The following is a 27,210-nucleotide window of genomic DNA, read 5'->3' on the forward strand; positions in this document are numbered from 1 at the left end:
GCAACAGGAAGACCTTATCCCACCCAAGACCTTGCATTAAAAAATTCAAAATATTTAGTGTTTTTAGAGATTTTGATTTTATATTTATTAGCTATGGCAACTAATTTAAGTTTTTAATCAAATATGAGGTTCAAGACCTAACTTCTCCTTTAAAACTAAGAACAGTATTTCTTGCTTGCGAATCCAATTTACATAATGTGAAGGACACTCAAACAATCTAAAATCAGAGATGGTACAATAGTCTATATTAAACTGAGTGACAGTCCAAACCCGCAATAGCTGTTTATTGTATTTTCACTGTATGATGACCAGTTTCATATCCTGGAGGTATATCTTCAGGTCATATAAAACTAATATTTCATGTGCCATGACTCCAAGGTGCAAGTGCACATAAAAACACGTCACATGTTGTTTATGTGCACATGCACCAAATTCTTTAGCTGTGGTTGCCCGACCTATAACGTTATTTGTAATTTCAATGTATTGTAAATATAATGTGCATAGTTTAGAACTGACATGCACAGATCTTGTGTTGCGGAATTTATAACTTGGCTTTCCTACCCAGCTTTCCAACTTCATCAACTCCTGCAGTTGGCAAACAGTAGTTAAGAAGTTGAAAGCAGAACAAAAATTCCCCCAACAAACATCATTACTTTGAGTAAACAACATATTATCCACTCAATATTGATAGCATTGTCTGACCAAATAAGACTGCAATGTAATGGGCTGGTGGCCAGGAAATAATCAATAATTTATTTGTTACAACATTATGAAAAGGATAGTTGCTACTCACCATATAGCGGAGATGCAGTCACAGACAGGCACAACAAAGAGACTGTCATAAAATAATGAGCTTTTGGCCAAAAAGGTCTTTGTTGAAAAAACACACACACACACACACACACACACACACACACACACACACACACACAAAACCGCAGTCTCTGGCGCAGTTGTGCCTACCTGTGACTCAGCATCTCTGCTATATGGTGAGTAGCAACTATCCTTTTCATAATATCATTACATTCCATCCTAGATTTTCCATTATTAGTTACAGTACATTTTACATGTATCTATACCTTCTGAACCCAGACTGGAAGAGAGTTGGTAGCCTCATGGGCTCAAGGAATGATATTAAGAGGCAGTTTATAATGTGGTCAAATTTCTTCCTAATGCAACTATTGAGAGCCCTGAAATGATAGCTACCTAGGTTTGCACAGCGGTATTTGGCTTCCTGTGAATTTACCAAACTGAAATTCAGATAGCATTACATATCAACTATTTACTGTATCAATCTACATTACTGTGAACAGTGTGGTCATGAGAACACTATTCACCATTACAGAATGCTGATGTTGTCCTGCCATTATTATTAATTCTTTTCGCTGGCTCCCACACTTTAGCAAAAGGGGTTTTATGAACTACTACTGTGATTTGCTTTTATTCTTCTTCATTACATCCACTGCTTTTGCCATCTGAAACACTAACTGGTCATTGTGTAATGGGCTATATAGGAATCTGCACAGAAGTATCCACCTACACCTGATTACCAAGAGGCATTAATCATTCCACAAGAATGTACCTGATGACATTAGAATGAATGTTTCAACAGGCTGATGGGTCAGAGTCATATCTGGTATATATCAATTTTGGTGGCTTCCTTTTGGCTGGTGATATGTCTGGCAATTTAATCCTGGTGAGAAACAGACACTTGAATGCAACTATATAACTATATTCTGTTTTACAACACTGGCTAGGATAGGAAAATTATGAGATGGATCAATGACTGAGGACAATGCTATTAATTTTATAAAGTGTGTACCTTTCCCTGGACCTAAAATACTGATATTTTTTGGTAGAAGGAACCTTTTCATCCTTCAGCCCAAGGCACATACTTATATACGCAGAGAGCATTATTGCACATGATGGGCATAGAGTGCTACTGCACACAGTGGACGCTGAAGTGTCTGAGGAGAAAAACGGGGGAGGGAGTTGACTCTTAAGTTGCAACATCAATAGGATTATAAGGTAGAGGATACAGTGAACAGACCATAAGTCCATGCTTATATTAAGTGTATAAATTTCTTCAGCTACAATCTGAAATATACCTTACAACAGCCATGTTGGACAGTGGTTAGGAAACTGCAACTGTTTGTGACAACAAAAGGTAATTAAAACAATTATCTGTGTCAGTCACTTTGAGTGACTGAATGTTAAGTATTAGAAGAATGTAAAAAGGAGAGCTAAAGAAACTGGTAAATCTGCCGAATATCATGTAGTGCCCTGCGAGCATGCAAAAGTGCCGCAACACAACGTGGCATGGACTCGACTAATGTCTGATGTAGTGCTGGAGGGAATTGACACCATACAACCTGTTGGGTTGTGTATAAATCCGTAAGTGTAAGATGGGGTGGAGATCTCTTCTCAACAGCACATTGCAAGGCATCCCAGATATGCTCAATAATATTCATGTCTGGGGAGTCTGGTGGCCAGTGGAAGTGTTTAAACTCAGGAGAGTGTTCTTGGAGCCACTCTGTAGCAATTCTGGACGTATGTGGTGTTGTCAGACTAGAACTGCCCAAGTCCGTTGGAAAGCATAATGGACATGAATGGATGCAGGTGATCAGACACGATGCTTACATGTGTGTCACCTGTCCGAGTTTTATCTAGACATGTCAGAGGCCCCATATCACTCCAACTGCATACACCATACACCATTACAGAGCCTCCACCGGCCTGAACAGTCCCCTGCGGACACGCAGAATCCATAGATTCATGAGGTTGTCTCCATATACGTACACATCTATCTGCTCAATATAATTTGAAATGAGACTCGTCCAACCAGGCAAAATGTTTCCAGTCATCAACAGTCCAATGTCGGTAATGACGGGCCCAAGCGAGGCATATAGCTTTATGTTGTGCAGTCGTCAAGGGTACACGAGTGGGCCTTAGGCTCCAAAAGCCCATATCGATGATGTTTCGCTGAATGGTTCACACGCTGACGCTTGTTGATGGCCTAGCATTGAAATCTGCAGCAATTTGCAGAAGGTTTGCACTTCTGTCACACTGAACGATTCTCTTCAGTTAACATTGTCCTTTTCTTGCAGGAGCTTCTTCCGGCTGCAGCGATGTCAGAGATTTGATGTTTTACCAGGTTCCTGATAGTCATGATATATTTGTGAAATGGTCATATGGGAAAATCCCTATTCATTGCTAGCTCGGAGATGCTGTGTCCCATCACTCGTGCGCCGACTATAACACCACATTCAAACTCACTTATATCTTGATAACATGCCATTGCAGCAGCAGTAACCGATCTAACAACTGCGTCATACACTTGTTGTCTTATCAACTGCAGTGCCGTATTCTGCCTGTTTACATATCTCGGTATTTGAATATGCATGCCTATACCAGTTTCTTTGGCGCTTCAGTGTAGGAGGAACAGACTGAGTGCTGTAAGATGATTCTCACTCCACCCTCAACTCTGTTTCCTTGCAGGTCATCCACTCTGTGCAGATTGGTATCTGATGTTTTAAAATGGGTTTATGGAAAAGATATGCAAGCATCCCATGTGCCAATGGATTCACTTCAGCTTCAGAAGTTTCAAAATCATTTACATTTTGGTGAAGTACGAGAAACATTCATCAAAGAGGATATTTCTTTCCCCCAATATCTATACTGCAGCAAGTATTTTGGATGGGAAGTAAAGGTTACAATGGGCTCTTTAGTTCATAGTTCATGCACATCGGAGTCAAGTTCAAACATTTTGTCTGAAGGTTTTGCCACCCTTTCCTCTGACTGTACCTTGTTCTTTCTTAAAAATTTCTGCTTTAATTCTGGTGATGTGGGCCACAGAGCAGACACCCTACTGCTTTGTTCCTCAGATTTTATGTTCACGGCAACCTGCTGGGCATTAACAGCAACCTCTTTGACTCCTGGTTTGTGCAGGGTCATCCCTTTAGTACACATGCACTTACACACATAAATGTCTGTGTTAATTTCTGTTACCTGTTTTTCATGAAACATTTACTTCTGTTGTTGCTTTTCTTGTAGCTGACACAAATGACACATGAAAGGGAGAGGTTACAGAACCTCGTATTCCATTTCTGATTCAGTGAACAGTGTTTATTTTGCAAATTTATTAAATTTTTCTTTCTGTTAGTACACACGACAAGTCCTACTCCAAATATGGTGTGCGTTTGGGGAGGAATAAGATTCTACTTTGCGGATGTCTTTCTTCCATCCTCCACATCATATCTCTGAAGGTGTGTAACAGGGTACGGGTTTTTGTACATAAGATATTACTACCACACAGAAATATCCAACCTCAATGTGTTCAGAAGGTATTGGTGAAATTAATGTAAAAATGAATACAGGAAGTTTTCTGTAAGTTCTCAATTTATTTCATTATGTTCTTTACCTCAATGATACCTCCTATTTTCCAACCTCTTTGCAACATAGTTTTATACATACACATAACATTGCTGCCACTTAAAACATCCTTACCATAGTTCAAGGTGTAGTAATTCTTGATTAGTACGAGATATTGGCCTAGATTCTTGTTCTGCAATAAATGGTCCCTTTTTGGGCTTTAGCAGTTTCTTTAGGGGGGTGTCATTTTGAAGTCATTTGATACATTTCAGAATAGCAGTTTTATTTTGCAACAATTCGTGGACACAGGAGGAGTATAACATTTCAAATGACTATTTCTCTCTCTTTATTAATATATACATATTTTAGTACTGTTGTGGCCTGTTACTAGCATTGGATGTTAATCTAGTTAAATCATCATCTGGAGGACTATCAGACAAGCCCTGTGTTGTGAGTTTTCATTTGTTGTTTGTTTGGATCCATACATAGTCTCATAAGATGCTGGGGAAATACACATCAACTTGGATACAGATTTGCATATCTGAGCCAGCTTTTTACAAATGTGGCGTGACAGTTGGTTTTCCAGGAAATATTTTCCTACAGGAACGCCATTACATTCAAGCTTACAATTTACTCCACATCTGTTCCACAGACAGGGTTCAGTTATATTGGTTTGTGATTCCATGTATCTGATCTCTTACAATTGGAAGTAATGCCTCCCTATTATAATCATCAGAGACCGATGGTGAATGAAACTTTTTTTTAATTTTTATTTTTATTATTATTTTTTTTTTAATACTCGAATTAGGAAAGCTGCTGATTCACTTCAAAATGCAGCAGGCTACCTTGCAGAGCCTGAGACCTCATACATTTACAGTAATTTAAACTTAAACTTTTTTCAATACTTCTGGTGATTATTTCAGCAGCAGCCATAGTAGTAGTAGTTGTCATAGTAGTAGAAGTAGTAGCAGCAGCAGTTTAGATTCAGCACGTGGTGTACTGCATGGACCCAAAGAATGTAGATTCTTATTGACATGGGACATATCAGAAAGGTATCGTATAGAATATATTTATTTTACAGACTGATTAACATGCTTAAATTCAATGTTCATTCCACATATCTTTGGTAAAGTGGTCCTCAGGAGAGACAATGCAGGGGGGGGGGGGGGCTATCCTTTTACAAAGTAATACAATTGCTGTCACTGGCATATAAATATTATACACAATGCCTGACAGAAAAAGTGAAGCAAACAGAATACATTGTTGGATGCCAATGTAACTTTGTACATATACACACCATTGGTGGATTATACTCAAGTGAGAAAGGGTTAAGAAAAGGTTTGAAATTATGATTAAAGTTTGCTGGAAGTCACTAAGTGCTCTCATTCTCAAATACTGGATGAATATAACACATGTATTTGCTCATTGTCAGTTACATTGCCTCAAGAAAAACACGCAGTTTCTAAATGTAATACTTGTCTTATTGTGTTGAACTTGTAACATAAGATTATACACCTCAATGAGAAGATTACAACAGCATTTTAAATTTGGTCAATAATTATATGAAATATTGAAAATAATTTTTTCCTCTAGAAGCTGCTAGATAGGCAACCTGCAACTGATACTGAGTTCTATGATAGTCTCTTCGTAATATACATAAGGGGTACGAACAGTGCCATATGTTGAGTAATCATTGTGAAGGAATTGGAAATGCAGCATACTCTTATGAGACAGCATTATTGGCATGTGACAGAGTTTGATAGGGGACCTTCAATCTAGGTCTCCACTGGATGTCTGGTTGAATCATGCAATATCCAAATTTCTGGGGCATTCATATGTAAGCGTGGCCTGATGTGGGACTGCAAGGGAATGTGAGGGCAGGCATAATCACCGTCAAGGTTCTAGTTGACCAAGTCTGACCACCACAAGAGAAGGTCACCATGTTGTGTACCAAATACCTTGTAACCCCTTGACATCTGTGCCTGTCTTCCAAGAACAAGTAATGGACACCCTGCAACAATCTGCGTCACCCCACACCACTGGTCAGAGAAAAGCAGCAGACGGATTGGGAAATTATTGTCCCATGCATAAGTTGCTGTTAACACCACAACACGAACTGCTATATTTGGAGTGGTGCCAAGACCAGGCAGCATGGACTGCTAATGAATAGTGTTGTGTTATGTTCAGCAATGAGTTGCATTTCTGTACTAGCCCCAATGAGCATCGTCAGGTCCCATTTTTCCGACATTTGTGTCATGGTGTGAGAAGCCATGAAGTATGACTTCAGGTCACAGCTGGTAGTGAATGAAAGAAACTCTGATGGCACAACGGTACATCGTAGATATCCTGAGTCCTCATGTGTTATATCTTGTCTGTATCATGGTGCCATTTTTAAACAGGGCATTGCCCATACACACATGGCAAACATCACTATGAACTGTCTGCCTGATGTTGAGGAACTGCTGTGGCCAGCAAGATCCAGAATGTCCCCTATAGAACATGTATGGGAGCAGCATGCATGAAAACTCCATCTCAGAATATCAAGGACTGGTTACTAGAGTTGTGCACCAGCTTACCCAGGAGAGTATATAATGGCTTTATGTCATCCTTCCCAAGTGAATCAGTACATGAATCCAAGCCAGGCGGTTGCAACATCTTACTGCTAAGTGGGTTCATACTGACTCAATATTGTAATCAATGAAATATCATCACATTCCCTATCAATGCACGAAGCTTCATTTTGTTTTCTCCTCCACTTCTGTATGCTTCCATATTGTTGTTGTTGGGTAGTGTATGTAAATTAAGCACCCAAAATAATTATAAGGCATTGATAACCAAAAACTATCAAAAAAACATTACAACACATATTTAACTAATCGTAATATTATATAGACATCTAATGCTGTTAAGCAGTAAAACAGACTGTTCTTATCACTGTTACTGAATTTGTGAGCTACAGGAGTTGGACAAAAACATGGAAACACTGCAAGAAGCACATTCTTGAACATAAATGTAGATGCTAGCCAAGCCTGCAGGTTGTGCTGTTGTATTTGACAACGTCCTCAATATGTTGCAAGTGTCAATTATGGTCAGCATGGTGTTCTTTGTAGTTATGAGTGCATTATGTCGAAACTAAGTAAATTCGAAAGTAGGCAAATTACTGGTGCTATATGGTGGGGTCTTCTGTAACCAAGGTAGCCATAGTGTTTGCTGTTTTAAGCAGCACCATATCGAAGATTTATACCACACACAGGGAAAGCAGAAAAACGTCATTTGCTAAGTCACAATGTTGATGAAAGCATGTATTGAGTGATCATGATAGACAGTCACTGAAGGGAATTGTGACAAAGAATAGAAGGAAAAATGACGCAAAAGTTACTGAAGAACTGAATGCTGCAATTGTGAACCCTTTCAGCACCCAAACAACATGAAGGGATCTCCATAAACAGAGAATTGCAGTGTGAGCTGGAATTCCAAAACCACTCATAAGTGATGTAAATATCTGTAACAGGAAAATGTGGTGCTGAAGCCATACAACTTGGACTATGGAGCAATGGAAGAAATTAATTTGGTTGGAAGAGTCTTGTTGCACACCATTTCCCACATCCTGCCGAGTTTACATCCCAAGAGTGAAATATGGTGTGGGCTTGGTGATAATTTGGGCAGCTGCATCATAGTATTCTGTGGGACATGTCGTCATTCTGCAAGGTCTCATTACTGCCAAGGATTATGTGGTCATTTTGGCTAATCAGGTCCATTCCATCGTACAAAGTTTTTCTACAATGGTGATGCTCTGTTCCAAGATGGCAGGACCCACGTTCACACAGGTCACATCGTCCAGGATTGGTTTTGTGAGCACGAGGATGAATGCCACACCTTCCCTGGCCACAAGTCACCACCATAGATATAAATATTGTTGAGCCTTTGTGATCTACTTTGGAGAGAAGGGTGCATGATCACTATCCACCTCAATCATTGTTACCTGAACACTTTCCTCTATTTTGCACAAAGAATGGTATAACATTGCCTTGAGAAGCATGCTGTACCTATATTTATCCATTCTGAGATGACTGGAAGCTGTTTTGAAGGCCAATGGTTTCCTACACCATATTAGGCAAGGTAGTGTGTTGTGTTTTTGGTGTTTTCATATTTTTGTTCACCCACTGTATTTGGTTGGGAAAAAAGGGATAATAAATAATGGCAAATTCCATTAAGCAATAAATACCTGAAGTACGAAAAGTCAGAATGCCCAGTTCTTTAACACGTTTCCACACTATGATGTTGAATTCAGACCACAGTTTCCACTTTGCAACTTTGGACATTGGGACAACTTAGCGTGGCTTACAGAGTAAACCCTAAATTATGATACACACCACATGACATTACGGAATGAAAGTACGTGGGAGTATGCCAGCATTTTCATTTTATGTTGAACATGTCTGACAGCATTAGCATTATAAATAATGATTTGATACAGCTTTTTAGCGGCTCTATAGTAAGCTCTTCTCAACACAATTTACCGTCACTCTGAAGACCCATAGAGGTCTCTGCACCATCGTGCCGTAAGCTGTGGCGGCGTGCGCCTCCTGGCCCGCTTTTAGTGTGAGAGCGCCACAGTGAAACACGTGGTCTCAGCGGCCAATAGCGGCATCCTCAATAGCATACTTAAGTGCCTGCCTCGCGCTCAGCCAGCAGTCTAACATCGTGTTGTGTCTCTGGACATATCGTCTCAGACAGCGTATTGACTTCGCGTTTCTGTTCCAGTGGACGTGGTTGTCTTGTTTGGTTCGTTACTCTGTTGTCTGTTCTTGTTGTGTCGTAAGGTCCTCCGTTGGTCGTGTCCATCCTCTCCCGTCGTGTTGTTGTTTGCGGGCCGCTCCACGGGTCCCGCCGCGTTTCCGTCACTACTGCCCTGCGACCGTTCCGGTCGCCGTTACAACAAAGATCTTAAAACTTTCAACTTATTATAGCCAAGTCTTCTTATTTTATGCATTTACTGAATGGAAATCTCTTATAGGTTCTGAACTACATATAATAAGTATTTTCAAACCATTAAGTACTGTCCATCAAAATTTCCATTACTAGTTCTTTCTAACACTGCAGTTCCAATATTTGTGTCATCTGTATACAAAGCAAACTTAGCACCTGTCAGTGCACCTAGTGAAATGTCAGTAATACACACAGGATGGAACTCGGAGACAGAAACATGTAATTACTTTCCAACCATGGGTAGAAAGCTTAATTCATGGGCTTTTTCATCTTTGTAACCTTTGTTTCCTTTTAGAAAGATGCCAACTGAACAGACAATGCAAGGGAGGCATTCTGCATCACAGTATGGTCTACTGTTAGAGAGCATAGATTCCTACAAGTGTCAACCTACATATTGCTTCCTCCAATGTACGTCTCGCAGATTTGAGTCCCTAAGTGACTGGAACAAGAATAGGGGGAAGTGATACTAGTACACAAAGTAGTCTCTGACACACACCATTAAGGTAGTTTGCGTAATGCAGATATAGACTGCCTGTGGTGCCATAATGTTCTAATTTATTAAGAGACTGTTGTGAGCCATGCAGTCACATGCCTTTAAAAAGTATCAGTCTCACTGAATGTGCAACAGACTTTTCAACACTGAAACTCTCCAGAAAGTAAAAAAAAATATTTGGACACTATTTGTGATCAGATGGTTAAGAAGCTGCTTATACATAATATCTTCTAAAACTCTGGAGCATACTATCAAAAGTAAAACTGGATGATGGTATTTCTTTATCCTTTTTCTTGTGTAGAGGCTTAACTTCAGCATATTCTAGTCAATCAGGGAATTTTCAGTGATAACTGGTCAAAAGTTTTAGCAAAAAAATTACTAGGCACAACTACATAGCTGACTGACTTGTGAGGGCAGCTTCTTATATATCTGATGAAAAACACACCTGAACTAGTTTGATTCAGTTAACACAGATGAGGGGATCAGTGATCACAATGTTGTTGTAACATCAATGTCTATATCTACATTTACACTCAGCAAATCACTGTGAAGTGTATGGCAGAGGGTAATTCACATTTTACCACATATTAGGAGTTCCTCCTGTTCCATCTGCATATCTAGCATGGGAAGAAATTACTCCTTACATGCATCTGTGCACATCATAATTAGTCTAATCTTGTATTCACAACCCCTATGAGAGTGTAACATAGGAGGTAATATTGGGTCTAGAAACTTTGTAAGCAGGATTTCACAGGATAGACAGCATCCATCTTCAAGCATCTATGGGTTCAAGTTTCACTGAATTTCCATAAAACACACATCTGACCACTCATGCTGCTCTTCATTGTACGAGTTCAATATCCCCACTTAGCCCTACTTGGTATGTATCCAACACACTTGAGCAATATTCTAGGGTTGGTCAGTGAAATGTTTGGTAAGTAATCCTCATTGTAGACTTATTGTATTTTCCCAATATTCAACAAATGAACTCAAGTCTACTCCCCCCTTACCTAAAACTTTCCATATCTCAAGAAACTGTTTCACCCTGGAATTTGTACCTGATTCCAATTGTGCCACACTGATATGTATTTTTGTATTTAGTAAAGCACAAAGTTTTTGCTTTCTGAACATTTCAAGTAAGTTATCAATCTTTGTGCCACTGAAATCGCATCAAGATCTGACTGAATATTCATGTGGTTCTTTTCAGATACAAGGTCTACTTCATGATAGATAACTGCTTCATCAGCAAAAAGACTGAGGTTACAACTAATATTGCCTTCCAGGTTATAAATATACAATATGGACAACAATAGTCCCAATATACCTCCCTAGGGCACACCAGAAGTTACTTGTATATTTATTGAAGGCTCTCCACCCAGTAACATGCTGGTTGCTCCCTATCAAGAAATTCTCAATCCAGTCACAAATTTAAAGTTCTCTCTTAAGATGTGATACTAGGTCTCTGGAGGTGTTTACAGGAAGGCTGAGAAAGATGAGTAAATATTTAAGCTTAGCATGTGTGACAATAAAGCCACTGCAGATTATCTGAGCAGTCAAAATCAAAAATACACCTCTGGGATTGAAAATGTTGAATATCTGTATGAATTGGAAAAATTCAAGATTACTGTACACTGCTCTTTAAATAGGTAAGAGCTGAACAAAGTTGTAGGGGATATAAAATACTGATCATGGTTCAATAGGCTAGTTAGAAAATTGCTATCACAGTATAGAGGAACTCGTGGCAGATTTCAATGATGCCAAAACCTTAGTCAAACAGAAGCCAAACAAAATGAGGAAAAAGAGGGGACTTTGTAAAGTACCCAATGAATCTAAGTAAAATCCTATACACTGATCTAACGAAAATGATGATTCAGTCTTATGTAAAAGTATGTAAAGATGAAAGTCGTATATCCAATCACTGGCATCAAAATGGAATATAACACAAAGCCTATTGTAGTGAGTTCTGTCTTGCAAATTAGTTTAATTGGGGAAGATTGTGAGAGGCTTCCTCTTTTCAATAGTCACTTGCACACCATAATGATAGATACTGAGATATGTGATTGCAGAATACCAATCACTCGACAGGGGAAGGGTGCCTGGACCCGATGAGATATCTCTCAGATTCTCCACAGATTATGTGAAAGCACTTGCTCACTTTCTACTGGCACTGAAACAACAAAGCACCCCACGTGATTTGAAAAAGGTGCATACCACTCCCATTTTCAAGGTTCATCACGCTGGTATATGTAACTATAAGAGAATTTCACTGATGCCATTCTGTTGGAAAATTATGGAATACATTTTATTTTCACATATAGATCTTTTTGAAGACCAAAGGTTTCCTCTGCAGAAATCAAAATGTATTTCAAAAACAGAGGCTGTGTGAAACTCAACTCACTCTGTCAGTCCAGAAGATGGACAAGACATTAATTGGAGTGCCCTACAACATTACGACAAGCGTTTCAGATATATATATATATATATATATATATATATATATATATATATATATATATATATATATATATATATATATATATATATATATAGGGCAGATTGTACTGAGACATAAATGTTAAGAAAAAATGTGATACGTTGTGCCATTTCTGAGTTATTTAGCATTGAAGTTAGCCAATAAGGTCGTTACACTTGCGAATTCAAGTTTCTGCTAACCAAACAAAGCACTCGTTAGGTAACACCGCCCCTGGCAGGCCGCTTGAAAGTGAGCACGCGACGCCCCAACCTCTGGAGTAATCCAGAACATATTTTTTCTGATAATTTCTGCTTGTTCAGAATGACATGCCTAGTTCTGTTTGCTAGAAAGTCATTGATCCTATCACAGATGTGTTCTTGATGTTCCATAATCTCTTATTTTGTTCACTAGTCGACAGTGTGGCACTATGTCGAATGACCCTGGAAAAATGTTGGAGGTTGCAACGCCAGGTCGACTAAACCAAGGAACATTTACAATAAACCGACCTGGATTGTTCTTTGGACAATGCTCAGAAATCTGTGGAGCGAACCACAGATTCATACCAATTGTAATTGAAAGAACTTCAGTAAACTTATTTATCAAGTGATTATCTAAGATAATATATATATATATATATATATATATATATATATATATATATATATATATTAAAAAGAAAGATGATGAGACTTACCCAACAAAAGCGCTGGCAGGTCGATAGACACACAAATAAACACAAACCAAGGAACATTTACAATAAACCGACCTGGATTGTTCTTTGGACAATGCTCAGAAATCTGTGGAGCGAACCACAGATTCATACCAATTGTAATTGAAAGAACTTCAGTAAACTTATTTATCAAGTGATTATCTAAGATAATATATCTCCAGCAGGGATACGACTTCCTCAAATCCTGCCCTGAAATGAGATCCATCCTTCATGAAATCCTCCCCACTCCACCAAGAGTGTCTTTCCGCCGTCCACCTAACCTTCGTAACCTCTTAGTTCATCCCTATGAAATCCCCAAACCACCTTCCCTACCCTCTGGCTCCTACCCCTGTAACCGCCCCCGGTGTAAAACCTGTCCCATGCACCCTCCCACCACCACCTATTCCAGTCCTGTAACCCGGAAGGTGTACACGATCAAAGGCAGAGCCACGTGTGAAAGCACCCACGTGATTTACCAACTGACCTGCCTACACTGTGAAGCGTTCTATGTGGGAATGACCAGCAACAAACTGTCCATTCGCATGAATGGACACAGGCAGACAGTGTTTGTTGGTAATGAGGATCACCCTGTGGCTAAACATGCCTTGGTGCACGGCCAGCACATCTTGGCACAGTGTTACACCGTCCGGGTTATCTGGATACTTCCCACTAACACCAACCTGTCAGAACTCCGGAGATGGGAACTTGCCCTTCAGCATATCCTCTCTTCTCGCTATCCGCCAGGCCTCAATCTCCGCTAATTCCTAATTTCAATCTGCCGCCGCTCATACCTCACCTGTCTTTCAACATCATCTTTGCCTCTATACTTCCGTCCCGACTGACATCTCTGCTCAAACTCTTTGCCTTTACAAATGTCTGCTTGTGTCTTGTATGTATGGATGGATATGTGTGTGTGTGCGAGTGTATACCTGTCCTTTTTTCCCCCTAAGGTAAGTCTTTCCGCTCCCGGGATTGGAATGACTCCTTACCCTCTCCCTTAAAACCCATATCCTTTTGTCTTTCCTTCTCCTTCCCTCTTTCCTGACGAGGCAACCGTTGGTTGCGAAAGCTAGAGTTTTGTGTGTATGTTTGTGTTTATTTGTGTGTCTATCGACCTGCCAGCGCTTTTGTTGGGTAAGTCTCATCATCTTTCTTTTTAAATATATTTTTCCCACGTGGAATGTTTCCCTCTATTATATTTATATATATATATATATATATATATATATTTTATGATGAGGGTTACATTGCCAGTTTTGTAAGACTCTTCATGGGCAATGCAGTCATTTATTGGAAAGTAAAAGTGATAGATTTTATATGCAGAAGACTGACTGACTGACTGACTATTGCAGCAACTGGAAGTTCAGTCTCAATATAAACAAATTTAAAGCACAACATATAAATGGGCAGCAAGATCCATTACAATTTGATTACATAATTGTTGATTATTTACTGGACACAGACAACTGATAAATATCTCTGAATAGAAATGTAAAGTGATGTTATGTGGAATAACTCATCAGCTTACTAAACCACTCATTTATCTTCTCAAATACTGCTTGCCAGTCTTGGACCCTTATTAGGTACAATGAACAGAAAAGACACGAAGAAGAATAGTGCTTTTCATTAATGCCTCATTTGATGTGTGTGAGAGCATCACAGAGAGGTTTCCTGTTAAAGTTCTGCGACTTTTCCTGAGGCATAACAGAGTCACTCACACAGATCTCGTGAAATAAACACAACTGCAAACTTTGAGAGCAAGTTTACATGGAAGGTTACTAACTTTTGCTTATTCAATACACCATTGCTAAACTCATAACAATACTCCTTAACTAATTTTGCTATTATATTATTATAAGAATTGCATTTATTATTTCATTTTAAAAGTTTCATAGTGGTTGTTACATTTTACTCATGAAGTGGATGTTGTATCAATGTCACTGAAGGTATTTACACAGGCTGATCTCAGATATTCCTGGACATTACTTACTGAACCTGACAAACCCATAATATCACCTACCAGAAATAAGTAAACATTACACCACACTGCCCACATTGATTATCTATTACTGATGTTGTAGAGGAAGCAGCAGGTATGACACTGAAATTAGGGAACTGGCCGCAAAACAGAGAAAAATTAATTTGGTGCTTTATTCTGTATCTCATATTTTGATGATGAAGTTTTTGACTGGAATTTAAATATAACAAGAAATGTCATTCTTAAAAGTGTCTTCTATGCCATGATAAGTTACTGAATCTGTTGAAAGATTCTAATACTGCACAAAAATACGATTCTTGTTCAATTCTGTTATAATTACACTCTGAGGTATGCTTTTCCTTTTATAATACCAACTGTAAGATACCTAAACAGTAGAGGTATTGTATGCTTAATCCATTATATTTCTGATGAATGAAACATTTTCAATTATGTAACTGTTGAGTTTAACTACCAAATTTATATTTAAAAATTCTGAGTTGAAATGCATCCATAAATTCTGCGAAGAATTGATAGTTAAACATTTCTTGGTTGAATTCACTAGTGACTGATATAGCGGGCAGTGACCACTAGCGGGTAAGCAGGTTGAGGCAGACACGGGACTCTAAGTAATAAAACTACCATTACAGAGGCTCACACGTAAGATATGAATTATAACAAAGAATTGTTTAAACGACAACTAAAAGAGAAATCTATATCTAGGGTTGAAGTAAAATTATGACACCAAGCATAACCCAACTGACTACAACCGTTTAGAACACAAACGATCACCACCATTAGTAATGCAAGCACATTTTTGATCCACAAAGAGAGTTACCTTTTTTTATACGAGAGATTTCTAATGGTATTTACTACAAATGTTTGTAAAAAGTATCTTAATAATCTTTGCAACTTACAAGCTTTGCCATTTGACACAGTACAGAGAGCACTGAAGCACAATACATTGTTTTCATGGAAAATTACATTAACAGTTAACAATAAAAGCCAGTACAACATGGAACTTGGAACTTGAAGAAAAAGGAAAGGAAGATTTTGGTGCAAAGCACCATCACGTAAGAATAGCAATGTGCCAAAGTTTTCACTCAGTAAAACTGAAATTGATGGTGATAAAACTTGAGTAAACTTCATTTGGAGTTCAATAAATAATACATAACCACTGTGAACAATGGTACATGGTATAGGTTGACCAGCTTTACCCTTAAATTTCTTTCACGTACCAAGATGCATAATTAATGCATAGCTTACTGTCACTGCATATACACACAATTTCATGTAGCTCAATGACTGGGTGCAAGTCTTTCAATTTGATGTCACTTCAGTGAATTAGATATCACATTAGCGTCACTGTTACTGGCATGTGTTGTGAGGAAAAATGTCCAGTGTACAGCACATATGTGATGCTCAACACTGACATTAAGAATATATAAGTGTGCCACAATAATTTATTTACACTGTGTGTGCTGTTTGCAGTTCAGCAACACATGCATCAACCTGAAAAACCATATGGACCACATCAAAAGACATCATCATCTACTGGAACTTATTGCAGGAACATACAACATGTTTTTGATAAAAAAAATCTATGTAACTGAAAATATTAGCCATATGAAGATGGGCATGGTAATCCAAAACCAGTTATGGCACTAAAATAAAACATTTTAAAACATATTTTGTGGCCGACTGCATTATTCACTAACTAGATAAAAGACGGTTCACTTCTGACAGTAAAAGTAAATGAACAGTAGCTGTGTTGCATTTATATTTGTCTATGCAAGTCATTCGTCTACTAATATGCACTCAATTATTTCAACAAAATACCACTTATTTTCTTCTTCTGCTTTTTTTGCACTTTTACTTCAGATTTCCTCTATTACTTTGTATTCTGTTGCTGTTTCTTACTTACACTAACTGTGTGTATTGGTCAATCTGATTTCTAACAGGTGGACTGAATTTAAATGTCATGCAGCACCTCAGATATATTTTTGGTTTTCTTTATTCAAATTTTGTATCTGTGGTTTTTATACAATGGCTTCTCAACTTTTACTTATCTCAACTTTTACTTACAGTGAAAATTCACCTTGGGTTCTCAGAATCAATGGGCATTTTCATTGTTTTATTCATTACGGCAGAATACAGGGTGCATAATGAAAATCTAAGATTTTTTTTTCAGTCTCTCCACATGTAACAACAAAGTTATACCTGCCACGACTTCAGATGTATTGTCGTGATTTTCAGACCGAAGACTGGTTTGATGATGCAGCTCTCCACACTAGCCTAAATTTTCCAAATATTTTCACCTTTGCATGACTATTGTAACCTACAACTATCTGAACCTACTAATTCTCTCCTCTCTCTCTCTCTCTCTCTCTCTCTCTCTCTCTCTCTCTCTCTCTCCTTCCCTGCATTTCCAAATTAACTATTCCTTGGTGCCTATCAATGTATGTTTTCTTTCAGGCAAGTTACTTAACTTGCATGTGCACAAAGAAAGCTCTTATGTGAGGTATAAGATGTCTTCTTACTACACGCAATTTATACTGTTATTTAACCTTTGACCAGTGTCATCGTAACTGCCATCTGCTTCACATCTCCTGTGCAGCAAACTACGTAAATTTAAGTATTAACTGTGTTTTTCTTACTTGTCACTTCTTTTTTCCATGTGTTTTTGCTTTTAGGAAGCTTTAATTTTCGAGAACTAGTAATAGTGTTCCATAGATTTCATGTTTGTTTTGAATACAGTCCAGAGACAGTTCGTGCTTATTTCCAACAAGAAGTGTTTAGTAACCACAGTTTAGTCAGCCAGTCGCCTTTAGTGAATTAGCAGTCTAGTTAAAAGTTGATTACTTAACTATCTACAGTAAATTGTTGATTTCTTAGGATGGATAGGATGTGTGACTACTGTGTACGAACACAGAAGGAGCTGGCCACTGTTCGCGAACAGCTGAGCGTGCTGATGGCAGCGGTTAGCTGTCTTCAGGAGTGTAGCAGCAGTGGGGAGTCTGGTGCGTGGCATTGTACACCCCAGGTGTTACACGCTTCACCCACGGTCCCTGCTGTTGAGCCATCTTTGCAGGTACTGGGCGCGGTTGGGCCAACCTCTCCCCAAGCGGACAGGCGGGTTCAACGGCGTTCGCGTCGTACGAGGCGGAGGGTCAATGTGGAGGCTGGCTGTGTGGCATCACCCGCTCTGCCTGTGAGTGGACATGTGGCCGCTCCTTCAGCAAGGTCCAAGCAGGCACACGGGGGGGAGGGGTTTATTAGTGATTGGAAGCTCCAATGTTAGGCGGGTGATGGAGCCCCTTAGGGAAATAGGAGAAAGGTCGAGGAAGGAGTCCAGTGTTCACTCTGTCTGCTTGCCGGGGGGTCTCATCCGAGATGTGGAGGAGGTCCTGCCGGCGGCGACAGAAAGCACTGGATGCAACCGACTGCAAAAGTGTTGCTCATGTCAGCACCAATGACTCCTGCCGTCTGGGTTCAGAGGTCATCTTCAGTTCATTCGGGCGGTTGGCGGAGTTGGTAAAGGTGGAAAGCCTTGCTCGCGGGGTGGAATCTGAGCTAACTATTTGTAGTATCGTTCCCAGAACCGACTGCGGTCCTCTGGTTTGGAGCTGAGTGGAAGGCTTAAACTAGAGGCTCAGATGATTCTGCAGAGATCTGAGGAGAAAATTTCTCGACCTCCACTATTGGGTGGAGAAATGTAGGGTCCCCCTGAATAGGTCAAGCATGCACTACACGCAGGAAGTGGCTACAAGGGCAGCGGAGTATGTGTGGAGTGAACATGAGGGTTTTTTAGGTTAGAGAATTCCCTCCCTAGGCCCGACAAGACGACTCCTGAGACGCAACAAGGTAGCAGTAGGCAAAATGCAACAGGGAATGACAATATTAATGTGGTAATAGTAAACTGGCAACGGCCTTGCCGCAGTGGGTACACCGGTTCCCGTCAGATCACCGAAGTTAAGCGCTGCCGGGCGTGGCCAGCACTTACATGGGTGACCATCCCGGTCTCCATGTGCTGTTGCCATTTCTCAGGGTGCACTCAGCCTCGTGATGCAAATTGAGAAGCTACTCGACTGAATAGTAGTGGCTCCGGTCAAAGAAAACCATCGTAACGGCCGGGAGAGCGGTGTGTTGACCATACGCCCCTTCTATCCGCATCCTCCTCTGAGGATGACATGGCGGTCGGATGGTCCCGATGGGCCACTTGTGGCCTGAAGACGGAGTGCAAATAGTAAACTGCAGAAGTGTCTATAGAAAGGTCCCAGAACTGCTCTCATTAATAAATGGTCATAATGCTCACATAGTACTAGGGACGGAAAGTTGGCTGAAACCAGATGTAAACAGTAATGATATTCTAAACTCAGACTGGAATTTATATTGTGGAGACAGGCTGAACAGTGAAGGGGGAAGTGTGTTTATAATGATAAAAAGTGCAATAGTATCAAAGGAAATTGACAGAGATAAGAAATGTGAAATAATTTGGGTGAAGGTCACAGTTAAAGCAGGCTCAAACATGGTAATTGGATGTCTCTATAGGCCCCCTGGCTAGCAACTGCTGTGGCAGAACACCTGTAGGAAAATTTGGAAAATATATGGAGTAGATTTCCCGACCTTGTTACAGTTTTGGGTGGAGATTTTAATTAACCAGATATAGACTGGGAGACTCAAACGTTTATAACGTGGGCGGCAGGGACAAAGGATCCAGTGAAAATTTTTTAAGTGCATTATCGGAAAACTACCTTGAACAGTTAAACAGAGAACCGACTCATGACGGTAACATATTAGACCTTCTGGTGATGAACAGACCCGAACTATTTGAAACAGTTAACGCAGAACAGGGAATCGGCGATCATAAAGCGGTTACAGCATCAATGATTTCAGTCGTAAATAGAAATATTATAAAAGGTAGGAAGATTTTTCTGTGACAAAAAGCAGATTTCAGAGTACTTGACAGCTCAACACAAAAGTTTTATCTCAAGTACAGACAGTGTTGAGGATCAGTGGACAAAGTTCACAACCATCGTACAATATGCATTAGAAGAGTATGTGCCAAGCAAGATTGTAAGAGATATAAAAGAGCCACCGTGGTACAACAACAGAGTTTGAAAACTGCTACAGAAGCAAAGGGAACTTCACAGCAAACATAAAACACAGCCAAAGCCTTGCAGACAAACAAAAATTACACGAAGCGAAATGTAGTGTGAGGAGGGCTATGCGAGAGGCGTTCAATGAATACGAAAGTAATGTTCTATGTACTGACTTGGCAGAAAAACCTAAGGAATTTTGGTCTTATGTCAAAGCGGTAGGTGGATCAAAACAAAATGTCCAGACACTCTGTGACCAAAATGGTATCGAAACAGAGGATGACAGACTAAAGGCCGAAATACTAAATGTCTTTTTCCAAAGCTGTTTCACAGAGGAAGACTGCCCTGTAGTTCCTTCTCTAGATTGTCGCACAGATGACAAAATGGTAGATATCAAAATAAATGACAGAGGGATAGAAAAACAATTAAAATCTCTCAAAAGATGAAAGGCTGCTGGACCTGATGGGATACCAGTTCGATTTTACACAGAGCACGCGAAGGAAGTTGCCCCCCTTCTTGCATCAGTGTACCGTAGGTCTCTAGCAGAGCATAGCGTCCCAAAAGATTGGAAAATGGCACAGGTCATCCCCGTTTTCAAGAAGGGACGTCGAACAGATGTGCAGAACTATAGACCTATATCTCTAACGTCGATCAGTTGTAGAATTTTTGAGCACGTATTATGTTCGAATATAATGACTTGTCTGAAGACTAGAAATCTACCCTGTAGGTACTGCCCTGACAGTCTGGTACCAGCCTTAGATCTCATGCGCATCTCGGTTGTACTGCATTTCAGTTCCATGCTATTCGTCCACGAGACTCAGAGGGCCATAGACACGGGTTCCCAGTTAGATGCCGTGTTTCTTGACTTCTGCAAGGCGCTTGATACAGTTCCCCATAGTCATTTAATGAACAAAGTAAGAGCATATGGACTATCAGACCAATTGTGTGATTGGATTGAGGAGTTCCTAGATAACAGAACGCAGCATGTCATTCTCAATGTAGAGAAGTCTTCCGGAATAAGAGTGATTTCAGTTGTGCCACAGGGGAGTGTCATAGGACTGTTGCTATTCACAATATATATAAATGACCTAGTGGATAACATCGAAAGTTCACTGAGGCTTTTTGCAGATGATGCTTTAGTATATCGAGAGGTTGTAACAATGGATAATTGTACTGTAATGCAGGACGATCTGCAACAAATTGTCTCATGATGCAGGGAATGGCCATTGAATCTCAATGTAGACAAGTGTAATGTGTTGCGAATACATAGAAAGAAAGTTTCTTTATCATTTAGCTACAGTATAGCAGGTCAGCAACTGGAAGCAGTTAATTCCATAAATTATCTGGGAGTAGGCATCAGGAGTGATTTAAAATGGAATGACCATATAAAATTAATTGTGGTAAAGCAGATGCCAGAGTGAGATTCATTGGAAGAATCCTAATGAAACGCAGTCCAAAAACAAAGGAAGTAGGTTACAGTACACTTGTTCGCCCACTGTTTGAATACTGCTCACCGGTGTGGGATCTGTACCAGATAGGGTTGATAGAAGAGAGAGAGAAGATCCAATGGAGAGCAGCATGCTTCATTATAGGATCATTTAGTAATTGCGAAAGTGTTATGGAGATGATAGATAAACAGCAGTGGAAGACTCTGCAGGAGAGACGCTCAGTAGCTCGGTACAGGCTTTTGTTGAACTTTCGAGAACATACCTTCACTGAGGAGTCAAGCAGTATATTGCTCCCTCCTACATATATCTTGCGAAGAGACCATGAGGATGAAATCAGAGAGTTTAGAGCCCAAACAGAGGCATATCCACAATCTTTCTTTCCATGAACAATACGAGACTGGAATAGAAGGGAGAACCGATAGAGGTATTCAAGGTACCCTCCGCCACACACCGTCAGGTGGCTTGCGCAGTATGAATGTAGATGTAGAACCACTGAGAGATGGTACCATCATTAGGCTTGTTCATGAAATGCAGAATGTTATAGTTGCGAGCGATCGGCGAGCAGTGCATGGGAGAGAATGGAGATGTGAAGCTGCCAGGAGGGGGAGCCACTGCAGGTACTGCTAACAAGGAACACACAGGACAGATGAACAAGTAGGGGATAATGCATTAAGACCGACCAGGACATAACACAAGGCAAGCAAGCAAAAACTGTGGTGATAAAAAAGGCGAGACAACAACAACGCAGGAACACTCCAAACGACAATATGTATCCCAACACACGGAACTGAAATGCAGTAAGACTGAGATGCACATGAGATCTAAGGCTGGAACCAGACTATCAGGGCAGCACCTCGTGACTGCCTACATACATGGCCATGGGAAATGCGATTGGCTGTGGACTTCATGTGGTATGGACAGTGGCGCACTCGGAGCTCAGGCGCGTGCCGGAGCATGGAGACCCGTAGTGGATATTCAGGTCCATACCATCTGTAGTGCATTCAACTTCAGCATCTTCCGAAAACTATGCACAGAGGCAGAAATCCCCACATGGTGCCATGGTGGGCGGAAGGAGGGAACAGAGGGAGACCCTGTGAAGTCAACTGCCATTGGCGGGTTGGGAGGGCAGTCTGTGGAATGCATCAAAACGTCACCGGAGGGCAGGGCATAGCACGGCACCTCCGATCCTTGTGGATGTGGGAAGAGATGTTGGCGTGCCTTCGGGGACATGGCGACCATTGGCAGTGGGGCTGATTCGAGGGCCTTGTGCACACCAGAAGGAGGTGAGCGGTTGGGGGACATGAGGTTCCACGAAGGGAGACGAGACTGGAGTTGGTTATGGTGGCGGCACGCAAGCCCCTTCTGTGTCTGGACCAATGTCACATGCTGCCCATGGGCCGCGACTGCTGTGGTAGGAGTCCAAGCAGCTTTGCCCCCGAGGCAAGCCCACATGGTCCTGCCCAGGGTGTAGCGCTGCGAGGGTCGGAAGCAGGGCTCAGAAAATGATGGCGCCAGCAGATGGAATAGGGTCCGTGGTTGCTGCCCATGATGGGGTTCGGCCGGACTATGACCATCAATTGGTGTGGTGTAATAAGTGCTCAGGAACAAGGTGAGGACCGACATGGTGGCAGAGGATTCGACCGCTTTCGTCAGCTGTTGTTTAAACGTCCTGACCAGTCTGCCTGCTGTGCCATTGGCGGACAGGTGGAACGGAGGGTTGCGGACGTGTTTGATACCGTTGGCCTCACAGAATGTGTGGAAGGAGGCTGCCGTGAATTGGGGCCAGTATTGGAGGGCTAGGTACGAGGCAAGACTTCAATGGCGAGAACCTGAGCCAAGGTCGTGAGTGTGGCATCAGTCATGGTGGACACCATTTGAACCATCTGGGGTATACATTCGCAATTAGTAACCACATCGACCTCAAGAACGGGTCCACAAAATCGAGATGGATGTGGTCCCAGGTGTGGGCCAGGGTGCAAATGATTGTGAAGGGCTGGCCTGGTGACACAAATCAGGTGGGATGATCACCTGATGGGCGTCAGCCTCCGCGGCCAACAGAAGGACACCTGCCACAACCGAGAACCTGTGTGAGAGGTGCCACCAGGAGCTGAATTCAGTTTTCAACTGGTGAGTCAGATAGATGCGTCAACACGGGATATGTAGCGGAGAACCTGTCACAGAATGGGGTCCTGGCGTGTGGCAGAGGCAACCTGTGCAGCCGTGACAGGAAATCTGTCCAGTGTATCCTGGTGGGCCGCATCAATGTGAAAGCAGAGGATTTCCTGCTGGTCGAACTTGGGATCAGGGCCCAAGGGGAGACATGACAAGGCATCTGCACTGGAGTGTTAAGAGGAGAGGTGGACTTCTATCGGATAGCAAAAGTGTAATTGCGTAAGAACAGCACCCAGCATTGTAGACACTGAGCAGTTCGCTCTGCGAGGAGAGGGAGGGAGGAAACACAATTGCCAGAACTTATTTCTCAATCTGAGAATAGCTCCTCTGTGCTGGGGACAGTGTCTTGGAAGTTTAGGCAATGGACTGTTCTGAGCCATCCTCATTCCTGTGAGCCAGGACTGCCCCAATACCATAGGCTGAAGCATCGGCCGTCACAACCAAGGGGCGGTCTGGAGAGAAAGCAAAAGGAGTCAGGCAAGGGGAAGACTTGAGCAAAATTTCCAAGTGGAGAAAAGCTTCATCAAAGGCAGGAGTCCAGCTGAAAGGCACCCCTTTGTGATGCAAGTGATTTAGGGGCTGTGCAACGATTGCAGCCTGGGGTAAAAACTTTAAGTAGTAGTTACCCTTGCCCAAAAAAACCTGGAGGTCAGATAAATCCTTGGAGCGGGAAAGGGAGTTGATGGCCGTGACGTTGCGATCCAACAGGCGAATGCCGTCTTTACTGAGCCCACAGCATAAGCCTGCAGCCTGCGTGGCATGATGTAAGGTACCGAGGTTTTGCAAATGCTTGCGGCGTGTATGGCCAGTGACCAAGATGTCATCAAGATACCTGACACATGCCGGTATGGGCTGTGGTGAACTGCTCCAGGTACCGCTACCGAGGAAATACCAAATGGAAGGTGCTTGTATTTACATAAGCCGAAAGGCATGTTGATGACAACGATGTTCTGGGATTCCTCATCTATGGGTAAGCCTCTGCCAGGTCGATCTTAGAGAAGTACTCCCTGCGCCCAAGTTTGGTGAGAAGGTCTTCCTGCCGGTGAATGGGATAAGTGTCAACCAGGGACTGTGCATTGATTGTAATTCTGAAATCTCCACATAGGCGAAGGGAGCCATTGGGTTTCCTGATCACCACTAATGGGGTCGCCCAAGCACTGCCTTCAGGGGGCTCGATGATGCCAGCAGTCTGCAGTCAATCGAGCTCTTGCTTGACTGCTGGATGTAACACCACTGGAATAGATCAAGCCTGGAAGAACTGTGGCTGAGTATCTGGCCGGAAAGGAATGTGCACCTGGGAGTCCGAAGCATACCTTAAGTCAGACTGAAACAGAGAGGCATAGGGCGAGCACAGATCATCGAGTTCCTGGAACGGGCAGCAAAGGAAATGACCTTAACTTTGTCAGAAATTGAAAAGCCGAACAGTGTGAAAGCGTCAAGTCCAAAAATGTTTGAAGCCAAGGGATGGTCAATCACTAGTAGGGTCAGGAGCCAGGGAACATGTTTATAGGTGGCCCAGACCGAGAACTGCCCACAGAGAGTGATAGAACCATCACCGTATGCGACCAGTCACCAAGAGGTGGGAGACAGCTCCGGTGAACCCAGGCGTATAAATGTCGCCAGACTGATGGAGGAGACGGTGGCCCCCATAACGATCTGGAAACAAATGTCCACATCAAAAATGCGGAGCATGAGGAACAAATTACAAATCAATGGGGTGTCCAGTGTGACAACTGATTGCAGCATGTGCACGGTATCCTGATGCCCCATGGGTGAGGGGCGGGAGAGGGTTGAGCAGCTGTGACAGACAGATCGGAGATGGCCAGCTTTCTGACAGAGTGTGCACATCTTCCAGTGATGGGGACAGTCTGCACGAGAGTGGGCAGAAAAGCACTGTGGGAAAGACAGAAGTGACTCACACGACCGCCAACAAGGAGCGACCGGTGGCTCCTAAGCCATACATATGTCAGACAAAGGGGGAATCTCAACATTGGTGGAACTCAAGCTGAGACGCCATGACATGGTATCGCTGGAATAGTAGCAGCACCCATCTCTCTTTAAAGGAGAGAGCCACGGGGTCTGACAATGGTTCCAATTTGCGGAGGAGAAAGAATGTGTCTGGTGATGTCCAGGACAACAATAACGACTGCTGTAGGGAGTCATCCATGACCTGAAATGCTAACGAGTGGTGGCACGCTATACACGCTCTATATAAGCACCCTATACACGCTCTATATAAACAGGACCTCCACGGCCTAGCAGCCAGTCGTAGACTCACCTCAGATGATGTTGCCCGCAGCTGGCAACAAAACGTCAGGGAGAAGTATTTCTACTATTGGACCACGGCCTCTTAGCCCGGAAGTTTTAATTACTGAAGACGCCGGCCGTGAAAGTCTACACGCTATGATTTCAGAACTGCTTAAAACTTTATACCTTTGGAAACATGACATACAATTTGTTTAATTTATGATTCTGAATTTACATGAAACTAATGCGAGAAGAAAGAATGGAAGTTAGATTTTAAGGTCTTACTGACACAGAGATCATTAAGGAACAAGTTTCTGAAAACAGGACTGCTTTAATTTTAGTGTTACCTCCCAATCTCCTCTTAATTTTTTAAGCATCCTCACAGAATATATTATCCTACTGTTTCTTTTGTCTGTGTATTTTTGTCAATGTTTCCCTTATATCAACTGGGTAATTTCTTTAAGTAACACTAGTGATTAAAAATAAATCTTTTAACCTGTGTCATTATTTTCACTTTACTCATGACACCAGTCTTCTTCCTACATCAGAATAATTTTTTACCCCATTTTACTCCTGTGGGATTTGCTTGTTTGCTTGTCTGGCTACTACATATATAAAATTCTACCTGCTCTTGGGACAAAGAATTGGAATAATAATAATAACAACAACAACAACAACAATAATAATGTGCACTTCAGTTTACGCCATACATACTTATTGTCTGTGCAGATAATATCAGTGTCTACCTCTATGAACAAAAATTAAATTGTTTGCTTCAGAGTTGCTGCCATTTACAGAGTAAATAAAATCATTCACAATGTCTACATTCCACTGCTCCACCGACATTACTTAATATCCTACGACCATCACACACATGCTGTGCTCATTAAACAAATAAATAAGTTAACTCATTTAAAAACTATAAATTAGGCAATACATCATCAGCTGTTATATTAGGTAATAGATTGACTAACCTTGTTGCAATTTATCTGCATTCTTCGTCTCTCTTGATTTAAGGAGAGGTTCATTGTCTCTTCCATACATATCTACATGGGAATAGATCTCACTGTCATCACTAGGGCTAAGTAAACGGTCTTCTGGGAATGTTGATGACAAAGGTTCATTCAGATCATCTGCCAATGATGCATCTGTAGGAAGTCTTTCATAGATCTCTGACCCACTCCTGATAAATAAAAAGATCCTTTCTCATAAACTGACGTTTTAATTGATTACA

The 27,210-nt window shown here is 41.4% G+C and overlaps 1 protein-coding gene and 1 pseudogene across 5 annotated transcripts in view; one reads left to right on the forward strand and one right to left on the reverse strand.

Annotated features, from left to right (window-relative positions):
• The window catches only part of LOC126183263 (rho GTPase-activating protein 190), a 308,492-nt gene that overhangs the window by 123,339 nt on the left and 157,943 nt on the right, over positions 1 to 27,210 (reverse strand). For all 5 annotated transcript variants that reach the window (XM_049925082.1, XM_049925086.1, XM_049925085.1 and 2 more), the window contains exon 17: positions 26,951 to 27,159. In XM_049925082.1, coding sequence (XP_049781039.1) covers positions 26,951 to 27,159 — 209 coding nt within the window. The remainder of the gene's footprint in view (positions 1 to 26,950; positions 27,160 to 27,210) is intronic.
• Positions 18,932 to 19,049, forward strand: LOC126185560 (5S ribosomal RNA; annotated as a pseudogene).

The sequence above is a fragment of the Schistocerca cancellata genome, chromosome 4 (assembly GCF_023864275.1).
Source record: "Schistocerca cancellata isolate TAMUIC-IGC-003103 chromosome 4, iqSchCanc2.1, whole genome shotgun sequence".
Lineage (NCBI taxonomy): Eukaryota > Metazoa > Arthropoda > Insecta > Orthoptera > Acrididae > Schistocerca > Schistocerca cancellata.